The sequence below is a fragment of the Berghia stephanieae genome, chromosome 6 (assembly GCF_034508935.2).
Source record: "Berghia stephanieae isolate SIO BIC M18660-M18661 chromosome 6, UCSD_Bste_1.3, whole genome shotgun sequence".
NCBI lineage: Eukaryota > Metazoa > Mollusca > Gastropoda > Nudibranchia > Aeolidiidae > Berghia > Berghia stephanieae.
The window spans coordinates 57,933,180-57,958,923 of NC_088365.1; the positions used below are offsets into that span (position 1 = coordinate 57,933,180).

At 35.4% G+C, this 25,744-nt stretch overlaps 2 protein-coding genes across 2 annotated transcripts in view; both read left to right on the forward strand.

Annotated features, from left to right (window-relative positions):
* Positions 1 to 4,989, forward strand: part of LOC144975327 (inner nuclear membrane protein Man1-like) — a 30,538-nt gene extending 25,549 nt beyond the window's left edge. Inside the window, exon 14 of the mRNA XM_078919300.1 lies at positions 1,115 to 4,989. Coding sequence (XP_078775426.1) covers positions 1,115 to 1,266 — 152 coding nt within the window. The 3' untranslated portion in view covers positions 1,267 to 4,989. The remainder of the gene's footprint in view (positions 1 to 1,114) is intronic.
* Positions 4,990 to 19,231: 14,242 nt separating this feature from the next.
* LOC144975330 (chitin-binding domain protein cbd-1-like) lies at positions 19,232 to 25,120 on the forward strand. The gene is made up of 3 exons (XM_078919312.1): positions 19,232 to 19,958; positions 22,448 to 22,687; positions 23,265 to 25,120. Exons 1-3 carry the CDS (start codon positions 19,490 to 19,492, stop codon positions 23,504 to 23,506), a joined length of 951 nt encoding a protein of 316 aa, XP_078775438.1. The 5' UTR covers positions 19,232 to 19,489; the 3' UTR covers positions 23,507 to 25,120.
* The last annotated feature ends 624 nt before the right edge of the window (positions 25,121 to 25,744 follow it).

The following is a 25,744-nucleotide window of genomic DNA, read 5'->3' on the forward strand; positions in this document are numbered from 1 at the left end:
AGTTCTCAACTTTTCCTCTATCATCTTCTTTTTTACTGGTGCTGTAATGACCTAATAGTATCTAAAGTGCAGTTAAACCCCTAAAAGCCATAGTGGGCAGGGGGGCACTTACTGTGTCTTCTATCCCCTTTTATCTTTTTTCCAGCATGCTTTCTGTCTTTGTCTTGGAATGAGATTACTTGGTGTTGTCCTGGTCCTGACCGGATAATTTTTTCCTTGTAAATCATCTCTCTGTATTATGTTTTCTTTATATTATATATGATTTGTAAAACATTTGAGAGTATTCCTTTTAGTGGGGGCCTGTGCTTGTGTCTGGGTGAGACTTTTAGGTGATCTCTAAGTACTTTGATAGTGTGCTCTTGGAATCTATATCTATTTCCTATTTGAACCAATTCCCCTTTGTCTTACCTTTTCTTAGCTGCTTTAATTGTAATCTGGAACTTTTCACTATCCCATTTTCTTCCTTTTTACTGGCGCTGATATGACCTTAATGTGTTGCAAGCACCGTAAAACCCTTAAAAACAAAACAAACTAAAAATTAAAGTTTTATATTCCTATTCCTAATTTGGTCTAGTCCCCTTTTGTCTTGATTTTTCATTAATGCTTTTAACCTCAGATCTCTCAACTTTTCCTCTATCATCTCCCTTTTTACTGGTGCTGTAATGACCTAATTGTGTCTAAAGTGCAGTTAAACCCCTAAAAGCATGAACTCTCTCGAGTTCATATGCATGGAAAATTGAACAAATTTGTTCCGATTTTCAATTAGGGTGAACTCGGCTCAATTTTCCATGAGGGTGAACTCAAGGGAGTTGAAACATATTTAGAGTAGTCTATTTGTCTCGGATTTTCTTTGGTGCTTTTACTTTCAGATCTACAACTTTTTCGTTATATCATCTTCCTTTTTAAATGCGTTGAAATGACTTAAAATAATATTGCAAGTGCAAGCGCAGTAACACCCCTAAAAATAAACAAACAAGTCATCGATCCAAAGATTAATCTTATTATACTTATAACATTTTCACCCATTTTAAGAAATCTAATTAATTGATCGTAACAAATGATAAATTATGAAAAGAGTGTAAAATTTTTGTCATCTTTTTTTTTATATCTTCAGGTCGACTAGTGACAGTAAAATTTCTTAAAGCCGATTACTACCACAAGCGATGGCCAGAGTCCAAAAATGCCACCCGTCCCATGAAGCCTTCCACGAATCTGATGCGCTCCATGTCCCAGCACATGTATCGATCTTCCCTGGAGATGACGTGATTGGGTCCCGTGTTACATTTGTTATTTTAACTGTAGTCATTTGATTAATATTTGTGAAATCAATATTGTCATTTGTGTCCTACAACCAGTCTAAATGAGTCCGGGTGTTTGATGGGTTGGAGATCCCCTCATGATAGGGAAGTGGATGGTATTCCTCATAGGGTATTGGATGAAATTCTTCTGAGGGCAGTAGATGGAATTAGCCCCTTAGAGCAGCGGATGGAATTTCTCCTAAGGGCACTGGATTGAATTCTAAAAGCAGGAGATATGGAATTTGTCTTAAGGGCAGTAGATATGGAATTTGTTTTAAGGGCAGTGGATAGATATCCCCTTAGGGCAGTGCATTGTCAGCTTAATGGGGTGCAGAATTTTCTTTTGGTCCGCTATTGCTGTCTGTCCTATCTTCACGATATATAATTTTTGTTTCACCATGTTGCTTTGTGTCCTTGCGTACTGGAAGGAGACCATTTGGTTAGACAGTTATAGGATGTTCCTTTTTTTTTATTTAACTGGAGATTTATTTTTTTTACATATTTTTTTTCATTAGTGTTAATTATCTTTCTACTTCTACCGTGAGTTTTTGTAATTAATAAGTAAACATTAGAACGGGACTAAGTACTTTGATAGAGTGCTTTTGGAATCTACACCTGTTTCTTATTTGAACCAATTCCCCTTTGTCTTCCCTTTTCTTGGATGCTTTATTGTAATTCTAGAACTTTTTACTATCCCATTTTCTTCCTTTTTACTGGCGCTGATTTAACCTTAATGTGTTGCAAGTGTCGTAAAACCCTTAAAAAACAAAAACAAACAATCCCGTTATACTGCCATTTTTGGGTATGAAATGATAGAGTAGGATCAACTTTTTGCTTGATGTTTGCCGAGGTAACAATGGCCAGTATCATGATAACTGGTAAGCTTTATGTGGACTGCTGATTTAGACACGGGGATGTTACCAAGATGGATCTATGTTGCTTTCATGGCTGTTAAAAATACAGATCTGCCTACTGTCTGGAAATTCCTGATATTTGTTCTCATTCCTGTTTTCCTTAATATCTCTTTTCCCCTAATTTGATTATATTTAATTATTCCAGAAAAATAATAATGATCCTCATCATTATCATCTTCATTACAACCGCCTCCATCGCCACCACCATTATCACCACGTCTTCATTTAAATCCCAGACTTGCCAAAATATTTTCCCAAAGTTTTGTCTCTGAAAAGTTGCCAATTCTGAAGTGTACTGTTGCCCATTTCTTTTACAGAAATTGATTGTTTTTTGTTTTTTTAAATTTTTATGACAAGAGTCAGTCATTAAAACCAGGAATGTTTATCCAACAGGGGGGAATTGAAACAGCAGCATAACGACTATTTTCATTTTTAATTTGATAGATGTTGTGCTGTTTATTGGGTTGGCAGGAAGCGAGACAGGCAGTACAACGTGTTAGTGTAGGGGAATTTTTTTTTTCTGTATTGATACTAATAGCATATGAATGTATGCATTGGATACTATATCCACACTTTTTTGACTCTTTAAAAAGCCATAAGTACTTTAATGTTTGATGCCAGATCGTCATTTAAAAAAAATAAATTATTATTTAACCCTGAGTAACTGATGAAAATGAATATTTCCTTAGTTTTTCAAAATATATCACTTTTTGTGGTGAATGTTACGAAAATGACAATCTCATATGTAAAGCAACTTACACAGTTTCTGGTTGCTCCGTTGAGATAAAATAGTTTTGCCCTTTTGTTTTGTTTTGATATGATTTTTGTTTCTTCTTCACCGAAATTGAAACAAGAGGACCATGACAATATCTTTTGACTATTTTTAGGATGAAGCTATAGGAGGGCAGGAGGTCACTTGCTTTATCTTCTTTCCCCTAATATAGATTTTCTGAATAGCTTTCTGTCTTTGTCTTGAATGGGATTACTTGGTTTTGTCCGGGCCCTCGCTGGAGTCCTTTTTTAGACAAAATATGGAAAAACAAATTGGTTATGTGACGGTTTTAGGTTGGTCAGTCTGTGTTCAGCTTACACCGTTTGGACTGGTTGAAAGATTTATTTTGTTGGTGATTATTTTCACGACTAGTTGAAAATTCAATTTGTAACAATTAGAATGAATGGTCAATTGTCAAGTGTTCATTCATGCAGTGATGGAGTTTTGTAATATAAAATTATTATTAATAAATTGTTCTTGTTGTCAAAGATTGAAGGAAATGGAATGTTAATGGTGAATTGAATCAGGTGCTGTTTGAGGTGCTAAAAATAGATGTAAAACGTTTTTTTTTGTTTTCTGACACTCTTGAATGTGTCTTCTTAGAGATGGATATCCGAAACCCAAAAATGGCAAATAAAATTAACAGGCTGAATTCTTGAATTCAATCATGATATATAGTGAGTGGGATTGTAGCCTTCATAAACTCATAGCCTGGCACTGGCTATTATATTACGGTATTACGTTACAATTCAAGGAGAAGAATATCACACGAAATTGATTGAACGGTGAGTTGTATTTATCAGGTCGACCGATGGAATCATCTATTTTCTTGAGCACCACTATAAACAACTCACTTTTTAATTGTTTTGGTGATCATTTTGTGATCTCATTTTTATGGAAGTGCAAGGCTATAAGTTGATGAAGGCTATGATGGAATTCCCCTGAAGGATATCGATGGCCTCGGATGCAAACATTTCAACTCCCAGGAATGTGCAGTTTTCTAATTTGAAGCCAAGATTACCCTTCAACCAGTGACACATCATATCTATAAATATTAGGTAAAACTGTCCAATGAACATGCTTTGTTTTACCCTGTGACTAAACAGTTCATTTCACCTTTACATCACTTGTAGTTTCTCCCATAGTGGGCAGGGAGGCACTTACTGTGTCTTCTATCCCCCTTTATCTGTTTTCCAATTTGCTTTCTGTCTTTGTCTCGGAATGAGATTACTTGGTTTTCTCCTAGCCCTGGCCTGAGTCCTAGCTGGGAGGGAAACAGTCAAATGCATAGTTATTGTTTTGGGAGATGATATTTTTTTCCTTGTAAATCATCTCTCTGTTATGTATTATTATGTTTGTTATTTTAAATGTATACTGTAAGCATTTGAGTGTACTCCTCTTTGTTGGATTTTGTGCTTGTGTCCGGATGAGACTTATAGGTGATCTCAAACTAAGTACATTGATGGTTTGCTCTTGGAATCTGCATCTGATCCCTATTTGTTCCCAGTTCCCCTTTGTCTTCCTTTCTCTTGGGTGCTTTAATTGTAATTCTAGAACTTTTTACTATTCCATTTTCTTCCTTTTTACTGGCGCTGATATAACCTAAATGTGTTGCAAGCGCCGTAAAACCCTTAAAAACAAAAACAAAAACAAAAACATCACTTGTAGTTTTTTTTTTAAAATCTCCTGGGTTGTTTAGTTTTCCAGAGTTGAACAGTTTGTGACCAAAGCCATTTATATATGTTACATTGAATGACATAATCAGTCGGATGGTGAATAGGTTTGAACTGAGATATTGCCAAGTTTAGTTAGGTCAATTTTTTGATCAAAAAGGAGTTCTTGTCATAAATGATTAAATCAACCCTTTTTGTACATCTTCGGGAAATATCAAAGCTTAATTTCACTTCTAAATATTTTTTACAGCTAGTCAAGTTGAAAAAGTATGAAATTTGAGAAAAGTTGCTGGATAACTTTCCCATACATATGACCATAACTTCACGAAAAATCACCTGTTTTACTTCAAATGATGATTAAAATGCTCTGGTGAGCGTATTCTTTCAGAATATGCAAAAAAAATTTAAAAATAATAATAATTTTAAATGCAAATCCAAATTTTCACCTTCCCGACTATGTCATGCACTGACACATATTGCTATCGAATCTACATTTGATCTTTGTTAACTCATCCCCTTTCACTGGGTGGGGTTCCTACCTCCCATAGTGGGCAGGGAGGTACACACTGTGTCTTCTATCCCCCTATATCTGTTTTCCAACTTGCATTCTGTCTTTGTCTTGGAATGAGATTACTTGGTTTTGTCCTGGCCTTGGCCGGAGTCCTAGCTGGGAGGGAAACAGTCAAATGCATAGTTATTGTCTTGGGAGATGATATTTTTTTCCTTGTAAATCATCTCTCTGTTATGTATTATTGTTTTTATTTTGAATGTATAATGTAAGCATTTGAGTGTGTTCCTCTTTGTGGGATTTTGTGCTTGTGTCTGGATGAGACTTGTAGGTGATTTCAAACTAAGTACATTGGTGGTATGCTCTTGGAATCTACATCTGATCCTTATTTGTTCTCAGTTCCCCTTTGTCTTACTTTTTCTTGGGTGCTTTAATTGTAATTCTAGAACTTTTTACTATCCCATTTTCTTCCTTTTTACTGGCGCTGATATAACCTAAATGTGTTGCAAGCGCCGTAAAACCCTTAAAAACAAAACAACATCCCCTTTCACTTACCTTTTTCTGAGTACCTGATTGCTTGTCCTCAAGTCTTTGATGGAGTTGTAATGATCTAAGATTATTCTGAGCATTGCAGAACCTATAAGATAAAAACAAGCGCAATAGATGGTTGCAAATCAGGTATATTCCCTTTTTTTAAAAAAATATTTTATACAAATTCAGAATCCCATTGACTTACAAAGTGTCAACATTTGATTTTAAGAAGGGAGTGGGAGAAAGGCAATGCCAGTTTGTCCTCCTGAGGAATTTGATTTATATCATTTTGAAAGCAATGATTAGACGACGGTAAAAAAAAAAAAGAAAAAACAGGTAGGGAGATGCTGTTTAGTTCTTTAATAATTTTGGAATCTACATTTATTTCAACAACCCCCCCCCCCCCCCCCCTCCCCCTCCCCTCTCTCTCTCCCTCTCCTCTCTCTCTCTCTCTTCTCTCTCTCTCTCTCTCTCTCTCTCTCTCTCTCTCTCTCTTCTCTCTCTCCTCTCTCTCTCTCTCTCTCTCTCTACTCTCTATATATATATATATATATATATATATATATATATATATATATATATATATATATATATATATATATATATATATATATATATATATATATATATATATATATATATATATATATATATATATATAAAAGAAAAAAATAATAAGCAAATTGATTTTAGTCCAAAGTAACTCGCTTCCAAAGAAATTTAAGAAATATCTCTAATTCTTTAGAACTTATTTTTACATTTTTTGTTGAAACTTTTTTGTGCTGTTGTTGTTATTATTATTATTATTATTATTATTATTATTATTATTATTATTATTATTTTTATAATTATTATTATTATTATTATTATTATTATTATTATTATTTTTGTATTATTATAGTTATCTCATCGAGCGAGGTGTTTTGTGTTGGTCCAGGTATGTGTTGTAAATATTACAGATAAAAAAAAAAAAGATCCTCATTTTTCTGTTGTGTCATGTTTTTTACACCTCGGCAAAGAAAATTGGGGATTATATTTGATAAGACATTGTTATATATTTTATACTAGAATGTTAAAGCTTTGTTGTATTGTTGTGAAAATGGGTGAATATCTTAAAATGGCGAATATGAGGGCATGTAAATGAATCATTTTATTATTATTACATATTGTAATTTTTAAAGTATATTTTTTTTTCTTCAAAAATGACACATGAGGGCGCATGTAACTTCATTATATTTAATTGCAGAGTCTGCATACATCATCAATCGATGTCCAAAAATTAAAAGCATATTATTATCTTATGAAGAGTTAGTCATTTATTTTTTCTCCATTTTTTCCTGGATGGGGTATTTTCATACCTGCCAAGTACAACCGGTAAAATCGGATTTACCACGATTTTTTCTTGATTTTACCTCACCCCGCCGGATTTTGGGAAACTTTTTTTTTTTAATTAATTATTTTATTTATTTTTTTTTCAAAATTTTTATTTTAAAAAAATAAATAAAATGGCGAAAATGAATTTTTACGATAAGCGTTACTTTTCTATGCGGGGAGGTAGTAATCATATTGCAGATTGGCGACCTAAAAAAAGGAAAACATTGCTTACCCCTATTTTTTTCCCTTGACTCTTATTTTTTTTTTGAAGAAGCATCCTATTTTTTTCACTATGGGTTGGCAGGTATGTATTTTGGTCGCCCATGATGGGCAGGAGTTGACTTGCTGTGTCTCCTATCCCCCTACATAATTTGTTTTCCGAGTTGATTTCTGTCTTTCTCCCATAGTGGGCAGGGAGGTACTTAATGTGTCTTCTATTTCTATCCCCCTATATCTGTTTTCCAACTTGCTTTCTATTTTTGTCTTGGAATGAGATTACTTGGTTTAGTCTTGGCCCTGGCTTAGAGGGAAACAGTCAAATGTATAGTTATTGTTTTGGGAGATGGAACTTTTTTTCCTTGTAAAATCATCTCTCTGTTGTGTATTATTGTTATATTTGTTTTGAATTTATAATGTAAGCATTTGAGTGTATTCCTCTTAGTGGGGACCTGTGCTCGTTTCTGGATTATACTTTTAGGTGATCTCAAACTAAGTATATTGATGGTATGCTCTTGGAATCTACACCAATTCCCTATAATTGTACCATTCCCCTTTGTCTTACCTTTTCTTGGGTGCTTTAATTCTAGAACTTTTTACTATCCCATATTCTCCCTTTTTACTGGCGCTGATATGACCTAAATGTGTTGCAAGCGCCGTACTCCCATAGTGGGCAGGGAGGTACACACTGTCTTCTATCCCGTTATATCTGTTTTCCAACATGCTTTCTGTCTTTATCTTGGAATGAGATTACTTGGTTTTGTCCTGGCACTGGCGGGATCCTAGCTGGGAGGGAAACAGTCAAATGCATAGTTATTGTTTGGGAGATGATATTTTTTTCCTTGTAAATCATCTCTCTGTTATGTATTATTATTTTTATTTTGAATGTATAATGTAAGCATTTGAGTGTGTTCCTCTTTGTTGGATTTTGTGCTTGTGTCTGGATGAGACTTGTAGGTGATTTCAAACTAAGTACATTGGTGGTATGCTCTTGGAATCTACATCTGATCCCTATTTGTTCTCAGTTCCCCTTTGTCTTAATTTTTCTTGGGTGCTTTAATTGTAATTCTAGAACTTTTTACTATACCATTTTCTTCCTTTTTACTGGCGCTGATATAACCTAAATGTGTTGCAAGCGCCGTAAAACCCTTAAAAACAAAAACAGCAAGCGCCGTAAAACCCTTAAAAACAAATAAACAAAACAACAACATCCTGACCTCCCATAGTGGGCAGAGAGGTACATACTGTGTCTTCTATCCCCTTATATCTGTTTTCCAACTTGCTTTCTGTCTTTGTCTTGGCATGAGATTACTTGATTTTGTCCTGGCCCTGGCCGGAGTCCTAGATGGGAGGGAAACAGTCAAATGCATAGTTATTGTTTTGGGAGATGATATTTTTTTGCTTGTAAATCATCTCTCTGTAATGTATTATTGTTATTTTAATGTATAATGTAGGCATTTGAGTGTATTCCTCTTTGTTGGATTTTGTGCTTGTGTCCGGATGAGACTTATAGGTGATCTCAAGCTAAATACATTGGTGGTATGCTCTTGGAATCTACATCTGATCTCTATTTCTTCCTAGTTCCCCTTTGTCTTACTCTCTCTTGGGTGCTTTAATTGTAATTCTAGAACTTTTGACTATCCCATTTTCTTCCTTTTTACTGGCGCTGATATAACCTAATTGTGTTGCAAGCGCCGTAAAACCCTTAAAAACAAACAAAACAACAGATTTCTGTCTTTGCATTGGAATGGGATTACTTGGTTTTGTCCAGGCTCTTGGCGGAGTCCTTCGTTGCGAGGGAAACAGTCAAATGTATAGTGTTAGTTTTGTTATGTACTGATTGTTAAATAATTTTTTTTTCATAAATATTTGAGTGTGTTCCTCTTTTTGGTATCCTGTGCAGGTGTCTCATCATCATTGCCCTTTTCACCCTGGGTCAGGGTTTAGGCCACAGACAAACAGTTTCCATGCTTCTCTATCCTGAGCTAACTTATTTTTTTTTTATCTCAGTCCATGTCTTATCACTTCTCTGTATATCAGCTTCTTTCCTTTCGGCTTTGTCTGTTGTCCTTCATAAATTCTGTCATTCCAGAAACTCTTCGTTTGCCCAAGCTAAAAAAAGGATTTGCTTTGTCCTTGGATCACCTAAAAGTGTCTGGATGAGACTTTTAGGTGACCCCAGGAGGTCACGCTGTGTCTTCTATCCCCTTATATATTTATATATGTCTTCTGAGTTGCTTTCTATCTTTGTCTCATGGGGTTCCTGACTTCCCATAGTGGACAGTGAGGTACTTACTGTGTCTTCTATCTCCTTATAACCGTTTTCCAATTTGCTTTCTGTCTTTGTTTTGGAATGAGATTACTTGGTTTTTGTCCTGGCCGGAGTCCTTGACTGGGAGGGAAACAGTCAAATGCAGAGTTACTGTTTTGGGAGATATTTTTTTCCTTGTAAATCATCTCTGTGCTATGTATTATTAAATTTGTTGTTTTGAATTTATGATATAAGCATTTGAGTGTATTCCTTTTAGTTTAGTGGGATCCTGTGCTCGTTATTCGATGAGACTTATAGGTGATCTCAAACTATGCACAATGATAATGACGATGATGGTATGCTCTTGGAATCTACACCTATTCCCCATTTGTATCATTCCCCTTTGTCATACATTTTCTAGGGTGCTTTTAATTGTAATTCTAGAACTTTGATACTAGCCCATTTTCTTCCTTTTTCCTGGCGCTGAAATGACCGAAATGTGTCGCAAGCGCCGTAAAACTTTGTCTTGGTATGGGATTACTTGGTTTTGCCCTAGCCCTGACTGGAGTCCTTGACTGAGAGAAAAACAGTCAAATGTCTAATTAGAGTTTTGAGATGTGATACTTTTTTTCATTGTAAATCAACTCTCTTTTATGCATTGTTATAGTTATATGCTGTTCTGAACGTATAATGTACGCATGTTAGTGTATTCCTCTTAGTGGGATCCTTTGCTTGTGTCTGGATGAGACTTATAGGTGATCTCAAACTAAGTACAATGACGGTATGCTCTTGGAATGTACAATCTGTTCCCTATTTGTACAAATATTCCTTTGTCATACTTTTTCTTGTCTGCTTTAATTGTAAATCTGTAATATTTGGACTTAATTTTCTTCCTTTTTACTGGCGCTGAAATGACCTTAATGTGTCACAATGCAATCACCGTAAAACGCTTAAAAAGAGACACAGGCGATCCCAAACTTAGTACATTGATGATTTGCTCTGGGACTCGAACCCTGTACCTTCAGGTAAGAAGGCGAGTGTCATACCATAATACCGTATTATAGCCACGCCAGTGTATGTTACCCTGGGTTGCGGGTGGTTGGATGGGAGCATCACCCTTGAATCATATACCTATGATGTTCGCATGGGTGTACGATCCGATAGTGATGTCGTTTCTTCTTCTCTTTACTAGCCTATCCTGCTTCTTTGGTTTGTGATTGTATTTTTGACAGGGATATTTTTTTTCTGTAAATCTTCTGCCTGTTTGTTCTTGGTTATTTATAATTTAGCTTATGATATCTTTAGGTTATGATTTTGATTTACATTTGTACTATTTTTGTTAGATTGCTTGTTTTTTTTTTTTGTTTCAGCGGTCTCTCATATAACCTCAATTGTGTTGGAAGAGACCTAAAGCAACAAACAAACAAAAAAAAAAAAAAAAAAGAACCCTGTACCTTCAGGTAAGAAGGCGAGTGTCATACCACAATACCGTATTATAGCCACGCCAGTGTATGTTACCCTGGGTTGTTCTCTATATCCGATCTCCATTGTACTTTGATGTGTATATGACCCAGAAAAACAACTTCAAACTTCTGAAATCTAAAAATAACTAAATCAGCGGGGTATGGGACCGACCCTTACATTCTATCGGATAGCTTCTAAACAGCTTTATCTCTAAAAAGTGTTAAGTTCAGCATTGGGACGCGAGGTCCTTATCGTTATTTGCATACCCTACGCCTTGTCCATAAGACTTCGCCTATAAAATTGCCTATGTTAATTTCCAGGTGAATATCAAATTTATATATCAAAGGTCTAATGTAGAGATATTATCATAACTACGGCAACACTTCACTAACAGTGTAAAATTCAAACTTCTAACATCTAAAATAATGCAATGTATCATGCAACACATTTTTATCAATTAATCTATCATTTAATCGTGATTTCCCCATAAGATTTTAGTTTTAGCGTCTGTTTAAACAAACAGGGGTCCCGATAGCTCAGTTAGTAGAGCACTCGCTTCACAGGTAAAGGGATCGAGGTCGATCCCGGGTGCTGTCGAGATTTTTTTTTCTGACCCCGCCCCCTGTCAGAGTCAACCCAGCAGTGAATAGGTAGCCGAGTCTATTAGATTTGGCGGAAAATACTTCGAGATAGACTAGTGTCCTATCCAAATGATAGCAAGCAATTGTTATTGCCCGTTTCACGCTATAGAAACCAGGATAAACTCCGGCTCCATGGGCCGAATGGCTCTATGAAGCACTCTTTTTTTTTTACTTTACAAGAAGTGTTTTAGAGCAACTAGATATTATGGAATCACTCATACTGGCGGTTTATGAATATGAATATGACAGCGTTAATTATCGCCGAATCAAACTATACATTAAATACACATAAAATGTTATTAAGAACATGAGATAAAGTAAGAACATTTTATAAAACATATATGACAGTGTCTTCTATTCCCCCGTATCTGTTTTCCGAGGTTGCTTTATGTCTTGGAATGGGATTACTTGGTTTTGTCATGGTCCTGGCCGGAGTCCTTGGCTGAGAGGGAAACTATCAATTGTGTAGTATTAGTTTTGGAGATGATATGTTCTCCCTTGTGAATTATCTCTCTAAAGATAGTATGCCCTTGGCTAAGAAGTTCACAACATTGCCATCCGCAAGTATATAACGGACCAACACACAAAACTATGAGTAACCATGAACGTTTATAGTCTGGTTAATACAGTTTAGTGAGAATTACTCATAAACGCGGATGGCAAAAACAACAACAAAGACATGAGTGTCATCATCTTATCTTCGTTCTATCTATAATGTATTGTAATATTTTTGTTTGTTTTGAATATCATGTGTCTGGATGGAACTTTTAGGCAATCTCAAACAGGGCACATTGATAGTTTACTTTTAGAATGTATAGGGTGCTTTTATTGTTTTACAAAGGGTCCCTGACGAACAGCAACACGTAACTTAACGAGACATGACGCCTGTTAGGCGATATTGAATTTTTTTTTTTCCGACAGAGACAACGCGGCTTAACGGCCAGGTTCTCATTTTCACATGAGTTAATGTGAGAGAATTTGAGTAAAGAGCCTTTTCCAAGGACTCAACTATGCCCCTAGCGAGGCTCGAACCCAGGACTTTCCGATCCGAAAGCGAGTGTCATACCACAAGACCATATAGCCGTATTCAAAATTCAAATAAAACAGGCTAGATTTAGATGTTTTACTGAAATGAATGAACTGCAAAAAAAATTATTTTAAATTTAAATAAATAAATAACATGTATTTTTTATCATTCTTAACATACATTTTTTTGGTATCTTTTTAATCCCAACATCAAATCTGATTAAGGTGTGGACCTCACAGTAAAGTGTTTGCAGGCACTGGTGTAAGATAAAGATATGTAAAAAAAAAAAAAAAGTACCAGGCAAAGCAGAGAGAAAGTACCCAAAAAAAAAAAAAAAAGACCAAAAAAAAAAAAAACAAACCCCAAACAAAAAAAAAACAACAAACAAACAAACAAAACAACAATTACAACAACAAAAAACTAAAACAGCAAAACAACCAAATTAATCCGCCGACCACCTCAGTCAAAGAAGGCAGTTTGTTTGTTGTTTTTGTGGGTTTTTTTTGATGCATTTTTTCCCTTCTATTTTTTCTCTCTTCTTTGCCTGACACATTTTCTACTCACTTTTTCAGATCTTTATCTTACTAATTTGACTCAGGACTTCAGTTAGAAAATGTGTAAAAAGCTACCTTATTCATAGGCTCATAGCAGGATTCGAACTCAGAATCTTCATGTCATAAGCAGAGTATCAAGATGACTCGACCACCATAAAGCGGCTAAAAAATAAGAATTTATAATTAAAATGAAAAAAAAAATTCCTCTAAAGGTAAAACGTGACAGGATCGAATTTTCACCACAAAGGTAGATAGAGGATTATTTGATTGATGCGCCTCATTAGCTGGTCAGGATGTTTGTGCAAATTTAAACTACATTCCACCCAAGAAACATCATCCATCGTGCTGCATGCAGGACACGTGAAACTTGTGATAAATGAGAAAGGGGAAGAGGAGGAGGAGGGACAAAGGGCTGGAGATACAATTTTAAAACAGGGGCAGTATGACCCTGTGATAGTGTGTGTGTGTGTGGGGGGGGGGGGGGGGGGGGGGGAGGAGAGAGGGGGGGGGGGGGGGGGGAGGAGAGGAGGGCAGAGGGAGGAGGAGTGTTAGGGTGTGTGGTATTAGCAGTTTATTGTTGCTCGGGTGTAGACGTAACAAGCACGAATGGAGTTTAAATAAGGATTGTCAGGCCTATATAGTTTTTGTTTCAATGTCTACAAACAATAAAATGAAAATAGCCGCCAAACGTTACACTAGCATGAAGAGCAGTAATAATAATAATAATAATAATATAATAATAATAATAATATTAATAATAATAATAATAATGATGATAATAATAATAATAATAATAATAATAATAATAATAATAATATAATGATAATAATAATAATAATAATAATGATGATGATGATGATGATGATGATGATGATGTGATGATGATGATGATAATAATAATAATAACAATCATAATCATGATAATCATCATCATCATCATTATTTTTTTTCTGCCCGAGGTTGTTCGATTACCTATTTGCATGTTTCCCCTACAAGATCAACAATAACAATGATATTTACAAAAATAACGATAATTATCATAAAAACAATACCAACAACAAGATTTAAAAACAAAAATCAAAACAATAAAATAAACAAAAACAATAACAACAATAAAAACGAGTACAAAATGACTACGAACAAAATTAATGAATCAATAAAATCAACAACAATATCAACAACAGCACCAACAAAAACAAGGCCATCTATAAGAACAGCAAGAAAAATAATAAAAACAACAATGGCAATGCAGCAACAACAACAACAACAAGAAAGGCAATAGCAATAATAATGAAAAAGATCTACAATGTCAACAGCAATACCGCAATCACATAAAAGACTAAAGCGGAACTAAACAAAAAAAAATAAAAATAAAATAAAACAAACAAAAAACAAAACAAAACAAAACAACATACAAAAGACAACACGCGCCTAGATAACAATTAAAAGGCCTTAAATTCATTGTTTAGTAAACAGAATTATAGTTATTTGCCCAGACTTTTTGTGTCAATCGAACAATTACATTATATAGATAGTGTGCGCTTGGCTAAGAAGCTCACAACATTGCCATCCGGAAGTATAACACACCAACACACAAAACTACGTGTAACCGTATACGTTTATAGTCTGGTTAATGCAGTTTAGTGAGAATTACTAATAAACGCCGATGGCAAAAAACAAAAACAAACAAAAAACAAAACAAAAAAAAACCAAAAAAACAACCCCCCCCCCCCCCCCCAAAAAAAAAGAAAAAAAAACATTAACAAAGACGTGAGTAATGTCAAATTCATTCTATCTATATTTTAAAAAAAACTGAATGACAGATACAGTAAAATCCCAATAAAACCAACATCGCTGGACCAGAAAGAGTGAATTCCTTTAAGCAAGGTTGAATTTATCCATTATCGATGGAGCACACTTGGATAAGCAAGAGGTAATTTGGGACCATCAAAGGTGTTGACTTTAAGAAGCAGTTGACTGTAAGAGTGTTGACGTTATGTGGATTCCACTGTGGTCATAGAATGTAATAAATAAAAAAAATATTCAAAGACAATTTAAAAAAAAAATTAAGAATAAACATGTATTTCATGGATTTAAAAAAATTCGACCACATCAAATGCCATTCAATGCACCCCCCCCCCCCCCCTCTTTTATTTTTCTAAACCAATTTTATAGAGGTCAATTTGTTATTATTTGCACAATATATTTCGTTACAAACTTGCTTATAATGTTCTTAATTGCATTAATTCCCATAATTGTCGAGAATGGTTTAAAAAAACTTAACAAAAATAAACTCTCGCACATGGTCTTCCATCCAGCCTCTAATTAAGCTCACCGTAGCTTAGCTTTTTGAGATAATAAGCCGTGACTCGATAATACCAAAATCATGAAACGAACTTGTTTGTGTGGCTATGTGGTCTTGTGATATGACATTCGCTTTAGGATCGGAAGGTCCTGGGTTTGAGCCTCGCTCAGTGCATAGTTGAGTCCTTGGAAAAGACTCTTTACTCACATTCTCTCACCTTACTCAGGTGTAAAATGAGTACCTGGCTGTTAACAGCGCTGTCTCTGTCCTGAAAAAAATTGTAATATCGCCTAACAGGCGTCATGTCCCGTCCTACATTTTAAGCGTTGCTATTGGCCGGGGGACCCATTGTAAAGTGCTTTGAACACGTTGAGTGGATATTGCACTATATAAAAGCTCAATATTTTTGTGCCTCAGCTTAAAAAAACAAAACATGTGAAGTTAAAAGACGGTTACGAGGGTGTATTATATTATGTATCTTCATTTTGGATTGCTCTTTGGGGAGATTTTCACTTGTCATCTTTCTGTTTGTATAAATGTTTCTGACGTTTTAATATCAAGGTGCTACATTTCTTAAAATTTTTCAACATTTACTCGAAATCTTGAAATCTTATTTCACAAAGTTACATTGACAGGATAATTATGCATTCAATGTAAATTTTCGTAAATGTGGCAAAGTATTTTATCCCAAAATTTGCAGGAGACCAGAATTTTTCATTACCATATAAGCAAAATGTATAACATTGTGTTGTGCTTGTCGGTACCAAGTGGAAAACCCCAGAAAATTTATGGGAAAAAATTATTCAAAAGTAATAATTAATCAAATAAAATAAAAATATAGGAATTAGGTATCTAACAATGTATACATATTAGCAGATCTGATAACCGAACGCATTTCTGGGCTTGATTTAACATTGTTGTAATGGACAATAGTTTGCATTGGTTTGAGAGTAGTACCATTACAACAATGAGCCCACATCAAGTTGGGTTAGCAGACCTGCAAATAAGTACATATGAGTATCTATCCGTGTTGAACCGTAACCTTCGTAAACTCACAGTCTGCAATTTCTCTAAGTATCACTTCACAATACACGTAATGAACGCCAAATGAAAGTTAAAAGTGAGTTGTCGTAAGTAAGGCTACGGCTATGTGGTCTCGTGGTATGACACTCGCTTTCGGATTGGAAGGTCCTGGGTTCGAGCCTCGCTCGGCGCATAGTTGAGTCCTTGGAAAAGGCTCTTTACTCACCGTACTCAAGCATAAAATGAATACCTGACCGTTAACAGCCTTGGCTCTGTCCGAAAAAAAAATTGTAATAGCGTGGTCAGGGACCCCTTGTAAAGCGCGTTTATCATGTTTTGTGGATTTTGCGCTATACAGAAGCTGAAGTTATATTTAATTTTTATAAATTATCCCATTGATCAAACTATTGAATACTTCCGATCCGAAAGCGAGTGTCATACCACTAGAACACATAGCCGCACAACTTGAATCTAGACGTCATTTTTAGCAAAGTGCAACGCCTAATGAGTTGTCGTTAATAGTGATCAAGAAAACTAATGATCCCATTTGTTGAACTGTTGAATACAACTCACGATTTGTTTTCTTTTGGTGGTCTCGCCTTGAAAATTGACGTCATGTTTTGGTCAGTGCCAGGTTAAGTTTATGAAGGTTATGTTCTTGTCAGGCTTTAAGGCTACAAAGGCTACGGGCAGAGTCAGGCAGTATGTTTGCGAAGGCTACGGTCAGTGTCAGTGTCAGGTTATCAGTTTTCGAATGCAACGATCAGTGTCAGGTTACAAGTTTACGAAGGCTACGGTCAGTGTCAGGCTATAAGTTCACGAAGGCTACCGTCAGTGTCAGACAATACGTTTACGAATGCTACGGTCAGAGTCAATTTATAAGTCTACGGGCTAAGTTTCCGATGGTTTAAGTTATATTTGTGAAATTGTTCTCCAAACGTTTAAAATATGTCTAACTTATATAGTTTATACTTACTACAGCTAATGATAAAAAATATTTAAAACAAAAGAATTAATATTTCCTTTTACTCGTTATAAAGATAAGTATTTCAGATAGTCGCCTCAATAAGGGAATTCGTATAATTAAAAAGATCATAATCCCATATTATGACCAAGGATTACGCTTAAACTTTGTTCTTTTCATCAGAAAATCACAAGCTTTCCACTATGAATCATTTACTTTTCATGACCAAGGATTTCGGTGTTAGATTACATGTAAAATTTTCATTAAGCTCACTGTTTAAGGGGCGGTTTGGGTCTTTTCTAAAAAAAATTTAATTACCTATATTGGGCGGTTTTAATCATTCTGTATCGTCAATATACGTTAAAAAACAACATTTATGGTGAAAAAATTTAATTATCTGTGTTGATACCCATTTTGCGATCTAATTTGGGGGTCTGACATAAAAAAATATAACAATCTTGTGGCAAACGTTCCAGAAAAACTAATGAAGGAATGACCTCCATATTCTTCCCTCTTGTCAACATTGTACCATAGTGTGTCACCATAGAGAGATTTTACGGTTTTAGCTTATGGAATTTTTATTAGATCATTACAAAGTTGAGAATCAAAATGTTATGACAAAATTGATGTAAAAAATTCAGATTTAGGATTATAATTTAAAATTCACAAATCTTATCAAAAAAAATCTCTCTATGGTGACATAATACATTATCTCTGTGATAAATGTGGAAATTTTCAGACAATTTCATTGAATAGATTCTGAGAAACGTTTGACACAGTTTCCCATACCCTTAGAAAACTGACATATTGAGAAAATAGCAAAATGGCTTCCTGTTTTTCACACTTTTCTTACTACCTGTACCATTTTCGACTGTGTTTTTCGTGCCTTTATAGACTACTTTAAGAATTTGGACTTCAATTATATTATTTCTAAGATAATAAAATATCATTTTCCACCAAAATCTCAAAATCAAATTTTTGAAGGATTTTCCTAATAATTAGACCCAAACCTCCCCTTAAAAGCTAAATAAATTGCTGAGCTTTATCTTTTCAGTCAAGGTTAAATGTTTTTTCTCAGCACATCATCTCTCCAAATCTTACGGATACTTGACGCGACTCTGGTTTCGAAATGGTTGTGTGAAATGCCTATTAAAATAAGATAATTTTAGACTGAGATTTGCCTTTGTTATCTCAATCTTTTCAGTAGCTATAAATGGTCATAATGGATGATCATGAAATTGACCTTGAAATATAATGGACACTAAGATAAAGGACTGAAGTGACTGTAAAACGCACTTTTACTTTCTCTGTATAATTTGTCACAAATTTTACAGAGTACTGCGTCGGTTGTACTACGTGACACCAAAAGTTTACATCACATGACACGGGTATTTGTATCGCCCACGTGTGTCCAAACGTGGATGAGAAAATAATTGTTCATCGTGACAAAAATTAACAATTAGTTTGTTTGATTCGTTTTAGCATTCCAAATTGAACCGTCGTGACCAAACTTATCGCCTATGTTTACCCGAGAGTGCAAACATGGCGCCGATTCACTCATCGCATCTCACTATTCCCACCCAACCAACGGCCGGTATTTAAGGCGGAGACTTCCGTTTTCTGACGTAACAGACGAGGAGGCGTCACGACCATTTAAAATTAGACGAAAGGAATTCCGCGCTATCTATAAATTGGCGTGAATAATCTTAGTACATCAGTATCGCTTGTTGTTGCTTTATCGAAACGTTCTCAAGGAATATCAAACCCTACTAATTTCACCAGAAAGTCGCATTTTCAAACTGGACTTTTTGTATTCTAGTGATTTTAACTTTATTATCAAATATAGCTTTTAAATACAGCTATCAAGTGTATTTGTTTTTTTCAGAAGGGATAGACATTGAACTGAAATCTATAATATATAGTATTTTACCCAAAATATTAAAGACCTCTTCAATTGTTTGAAAACATTATTAAATGAAAATGGCAGACAGGGGTGTTTCAACTATTTCAAGTCTCTTCATTCTTTCCTTCTTGGTAGCTGCAGGATCGACCGAGTACAGGTTCAACGGGTTCAGAGGTTCGATCATCCCAAACAATGTTAACAATAACAAAAATCAAAATGCTGGCGCCACATCAACATTAACAAATACCATTAACCAACACAACACGAACTATAACAAACCAACAGAAAATAATATGGTGGAAGCAGAAAACACGGATGACTTAAACAACAAGAGATGTGTTCAAAAAGACATCAGAGATATTCGGCCAGTTTCTGGTAGCTGCTCCAAGTACACGATGTGCTCCAACGGCATGCTCATCACCTTCAGCTGTCCTTCCGGTTCGGTGTTCAACAATGAATTGAAAGCATGCGTTCCCAGAGGTACGAGATTTGATACTTGCGAGGAGGAACACACCAATTTGCCGAGTATCTTTACTTCAGGTAAGTTTTTCATGATTTTATTAATTAGATACTTGACAAGCATAAAAAAAACTTCACAAATAATCACAACAGAAAAAAAATGAGAACACAAAAAAAAATAAAATAAAAAATCAAACAAAACAAAACAAAACACTTCTAGACAACCAGTCTATATAAATCGGAATGAACTAGCTAGATGAAGATAATGGAAGTGTAAAGTAAATTGATGAGAATTTGATTTTTTTCAAAAAAAGTTTTGACTAAATGACCCACTCTTTGTAATATGGGGATATGTTTTAACCCTCTACTTACCAACCACGGGGTTCCCGATAATTAAGAGGGGGTTCTGATAGCTCAATTCTTAGAGTACTCGCTTCACACACAAAGGGGCAGAGATCGATCCCGGGTGCACTCGAGATCTTTTTTCTGACCCCCCTTTCCACCCAGCAGTGATTGGATATCTAAGTCTGTTAGATCTGACGGAAAGTACTTTGCGATAGACTAGCATCTTATCCAAAGGGTAGCAAGCTATTGCTATTGTCCGTTTCACGCTACAGAAACTGGGGTAAACTCCGGCTCCATGGGCCGAATAGATACGAGAGATTATTTATTTTCATCAACAACAGAAATATCGTCAGCTTTGTTATATGGTAGAATAAACATTCTTATCTAGATTTATTTAATTTGAAAAAGATTTTATGCAGTTTTGTAAAACTTCTTTTGCAAACAAATTCTATGTTCAGCAAGCTTTTAGTTTAGTAACTAGGGAAGGAGTCCCCCCCAAAAAAAAAAAAAAAAAAAATAAATAAATAAATATAAAAATAAATAAATAAAAAAAAAATTAAAAAGAAACGTAACAAAACTAACAACAAAAAGAAAAGCTAAAAATTAACAGAGATAAGTGGAAAAACTGTTTTTCTTTATTTTTTTATATATTTTTTTTTTTGGGGGGGGGGGGGGGGGGGGGTCTTGGGGTCATCCCCACAATGTGGTGGTTTAAAATTTTGATCTCAAATGTAAATAAACTGTTTAAAAGGCCCCAGATCTTTAAGCGACAGTTATTTTTATTTATTAGTTTTATTGTTGTTTTCTTCACACACACAAAAAAAACAACTCATTTTACACCTGAGTACGGTGAGAGAATGTGAGTAAAGAGCCTTCTCCAAGGACTCAACTATGCGCCTAGCGAGGCTCGACCCCAGGACCTTCCGATCCGAATGCGAGTGTCATACCACTGGTCCACATAGCCACAGGGCTCAGAATCCTAAGTGTGTAAAAAGTCATTCATTATATAAATGTCCGTCACAGGACAGTGTTATTGTATTCAATGGCCACCTTCGTCCAATGATCCTATTACAGTTTATTTACGTTGTAGATTTCAACTGTTGACAAAACCAGGTGTGCATCACATATTTTTAAAAGGTTAACATGTCGGCGCTTGCTTGTGGACTCAACACCGTTTTCTTTGTCAGTAGAATTAGATGAAGTTGACGTCACTCGCCACTTTGTCATTGTTTTTAGACCGCCTGTTGGTTGATCGCTTCTTAGTAAATTCCTCTTTACAGATTATAAACGTTTAAGGCTACACACTGTTTTGTGTGTTGTTAAGATTTATCTGGTGGGCATGGCTGACGAAAATTTTACCTATACTCATAACATTAATAAATCCCGGGACCGTATATTTGGTGGAAACATTTGAAAGTTTTTGCATTTCGATTTTGAAGCCTCTTTTTCTTGATTAATTTTATATTCCTTACCATATTCCATCGTTTAACAGCTTAATTTTTTTAATGCTCTGTCTAACTTTCATGCAAAGATATATTTTCAAAGCTATATAAACAACATTCATTATTAATTTGACAATTTTCGGTACAGATCACTGTTTCAAATCATTTAATTATATCTAACATATAAATAAGTAGGGTCATTTGGCAAGGCTTTCAAAAAAGATGTGTCAGATTTTTCTTAAAATAAGCGGCAATACTGATCTGCTTTGGAAAAACAAATATTTAGAAATTTATTGGCCAGAAAACTCGTCCTTCAACTATCGATCGATTTAAATGACCCTCGTCTTAGCAAAAGATTTTAAACCTGGGACTTCCTATGGTATTTTAGCTTGTGTTTTTCTTCTTCTTACCCCCCCCCCCCCCGCCCCTCTCTCTCTCTCTCTCTCTCTCTCTCTCTCTCTCTCTCTCTCTCTCTCTCTCTCTCTCTCTCTCAAGATTAACCCCATTGATGCTGTTCGTTTAACTAAGATACTCACAATATCCGCCGAAATAAGATATCAACATACACAATTGTGTATAGCCGTGATTGTTTATAGTCTGATTGAAAAAAATGAGTAAGAACTGTTCATTAAAATGGCTGTCTATAAACAATAACAAAGACCTCAGTGACATCAATTTCGTTCCTTCTATGTAAAAAAATAAATCCATCCCTCTTGGGATCAATAATCATTCTATTTCAATATTTACAGTTCTATTTTTACCTTCTCAATTCCATCTCCTCAGGAGTACGACCTAAACCTGCATCCCAGCTGACCTTGCTTTGTCCTAGAGGTGCCACTTACAAGAAAGCCCACCCGATCCATTGTGCCCGCTACTACGACTGCGGCAAGCCCGCCATGATGGCACGCTGGGAGGACCACGAATGGGAATGCAAGTACCCATTCTTGTTCAACGTGGATACGAATAGGTGTGAGCATTACAGCATGGTGTCATGTGGGACAAGAAAGATTGCTTATGACAGATGTAAGTTGAGCGTTTAAGCTTTTTTTTTATATAGCGCAATATCTACTAAACGTGTTCAAAGCGCTTTACAAGGAGCCTCTGGCCAACAGCAACATTTAACATGTAGGAGGGGACCTGACGCCTGTCAGTTAGGCGATATTACAATTTTTTCGGACAGAGGCAGCGCTGTTAACAGCCAGGTACTCATTTTACACCTGAGTACGGTGAAATAATGTGAGTAAAGAGCCATTTCCAAGGTCTTAACTATTCATCATCATCATCATCATCATCATCTTCACCACCACCACCACCATCATCATCATCATCATCATCATCATCATCATCATCATCATCATCATCATCATCATCATCATCATCATCATGTTCATCATCATCATCATCATCATCATCATCATCATCATCATCATCATCATCATCATCATCATCACCACCACCATCATCATCATCATCATCATCATGTTCATCATCATCATCATCATCATCATCATCATCATCATCATCATCATCATCATGTTCATCATCATCATCATCATCATCATCATCATCATCATAACACATTTTTTATCGTCCAATCCAGGTGAGTACAAGCAATATGGTTGCAATGGCCACTCTCACTGCAGACCCTGCACTGTCGAGTTCCCATCCTGCCGAGACCTCCCCGATGGAATGAACGTATGGCAAGGAAGAACGCCATCCCCCTACTACGTCGTCTGTGCCGAAAAAAGAGTTGTCTACAGCGGCTCTTGCCCCGTTGGCCAGCTCTTTGACCCCAAAACCGGAACTTGCGTCATGACACAGAATAATAACCGTTACTGGTGATTGTTGGCAATTTTTATTTTTTTTATAAACAAAATTAGAAAAAAATGGTTATTTGCTTGGTAAAAAATTAATTACTTGTTGTTGTTGTTATGTTGATACTAACATAATCATAATGCTATTGTGATATTATCGTTGTTTTACGCCGTTTGCTATACTGTATCAATAATTTATTATTATTATTAACTTAATTTGATAACTTTGATAGGAAACATAAATTGCATATTAGGAAATACGAAATAACTCACTCGTTGCTATCCTTGCAGCTGTTTTTAGTTAGTTTTTTTTTTAAAGAGACACTTCACTACCTTCTTTAAAAAATAAAGTAAAACAAATTTGTCTAGCAAATTCTATATCATTACCTGTTTTTGTTTTGCGCTTTGAGAAAATCGGTCGTTACTGAGCCAGAGATACACACTAATGACCGCTATATGATATGATATTTATAAAATCAAATAGACTATATCCTGAATTATTTGTAAAATTCAATATTATTTTTTAGATTTTCCATCTAGATAATTATAAATTTGATCTTATTTATATCCCTCATATTGCGGTATCTGGTTTGTGTTTATTCAAACAAAATGGCGACAATCACATTGTTTTATTATGTATTTCGTATTTTGTTACCATATCTGCAGATTATTATGATTGATCTTCAATCCGCTGGCCGGAATTGGACTAATATGTTTAGGGGCAATCAATAATAATATGATGCCTCAATAGTTAAAAGCTTTGTAAGACATGACAAGGCAAAACAAATAGCATAATGCAATCAAGCTTTAAAAACCCAACAAAGTTTAGATAATCTCTTGTTATAATTAGCGGAGTATTCTTTGAAGAAGATCAGAGCGTCATCCCTCATAACCTTGGGTGTTCGGTTCGTCCTATAGGATAAGTACTGCGAGGACGAGAGACGCATGCGCACAACCAACATGACGTTCTCTCTCTAATAACTTTTCCGCCGGTGACGTCACAGACTATGGGTGACGTCCAATCAAGGGACGCTACTCTTACGCTAACCTCATTACCTATTGCTGAACGAAACACGAGATAAAGACTGTGGCTCCATGCACTAACATGATGATGATCCTCATTTTTATTAATCGAGAAAATCGTACATACATATCACAGAAAACAAGGTTAGGAATGACAATTATGTTCAGAAGAAATGCCATAAGATTTATACGAGTAAAATGCGAAATATTCAAATTTGAAAAATGTAGCGAAGGAAATACGAATTATTGATGCTATATCTGTTACAGTAGCTCATTTTTGAAGGATATGTAACATATCAAATATATTATACTTGGGCCATAGAAGTGAATTAAAATCTATGTTTAAAAAAAATTACGGGCCAGCCCGTTTATCCTTAACACTGTAATACAATGCTATCTATGTGCTTCGTCTTGTTGACCCATCAAATGCCTGTATTTTCCCCAACACCTTCATGTTATTTTCGTGTAATAATCATACATTGTTTCACCTCCACAACTGCATACTCGTCTACTACCCATCGACCTTTCACCTCGCCTACCTACTTTTTTACCTACCCATTACCGAAATACCAGCATTTAATTTATGATCTAGTTTAACTACCTGCTTTTTAAAAAAAAATCAACATCTACCACAATTTAACACATTGTTATAAATTCTCATCTCCCTGTTTTCTATCTACTTACACACCAATTTCCTAACCACCCAATAGGGAATGAGATTAGCGGAAGAGTAGCGTCCCTTGATTGGACGTCACCTTACAGAGAGAACGTCAACATGGTTTTGCGCATGCGTCTCTCTCGTCCTCGCTTTCGGTGAAGTGTCTCATGCCGCTTTCACCGGGAGCGAAGACGAGAGACGCATGCGCAAAACCAATCTGACGTTCTCTCTCTAATAATTTCTCCGCCGGTGACGTCCAATCAAGGGACGCTACTCTTCCGCTAATCTCATTCCCTATTCACCTGCGAACAATCTTACATACTAATCTCGCTTCGTTACAACCACCTCTAAGTTCCAACACGTCTTTCATATTTCTTCAAACCATTTCTGTCCGCAATTACAAAATACATTTTTCATTTTTGGCCGGGGAAACTGTTATCTCTTATTTATTGACAATTTATAACCAGCAACTTGTTTTTAAAAAATCAAAATAAATTTTTAAAGATCAAATTACATCCTTTTGCGCATGGCATCGTCAGATGCCAAAAATCTGATATCACACTTATTGTTCTAAGTAAAAGCATT

Coding starts and splice junctions, on each gene's coding strand:
- LOC144975330 (XM_078919312.1), top strand. CDS start 19,490: ATGAAAATGGCAGACAGGGGTGTTTCAACTATTTCAAGTCTCTTCATT. Junction 19,959..22,447: donor GCCGAGTATCTTTACTTCAG/GTAAGTTTTTCA, acceptor CCATCTCCTCAG/GAGTACGACCTAAACCTGCA. Junction 22,688..23,264: donor AAAGATTGCTTATGACAGAT/GTAAGTTGAGCG, acceptor CGTCCAATCCAG/GTGAGTACAAGCAATATGGT.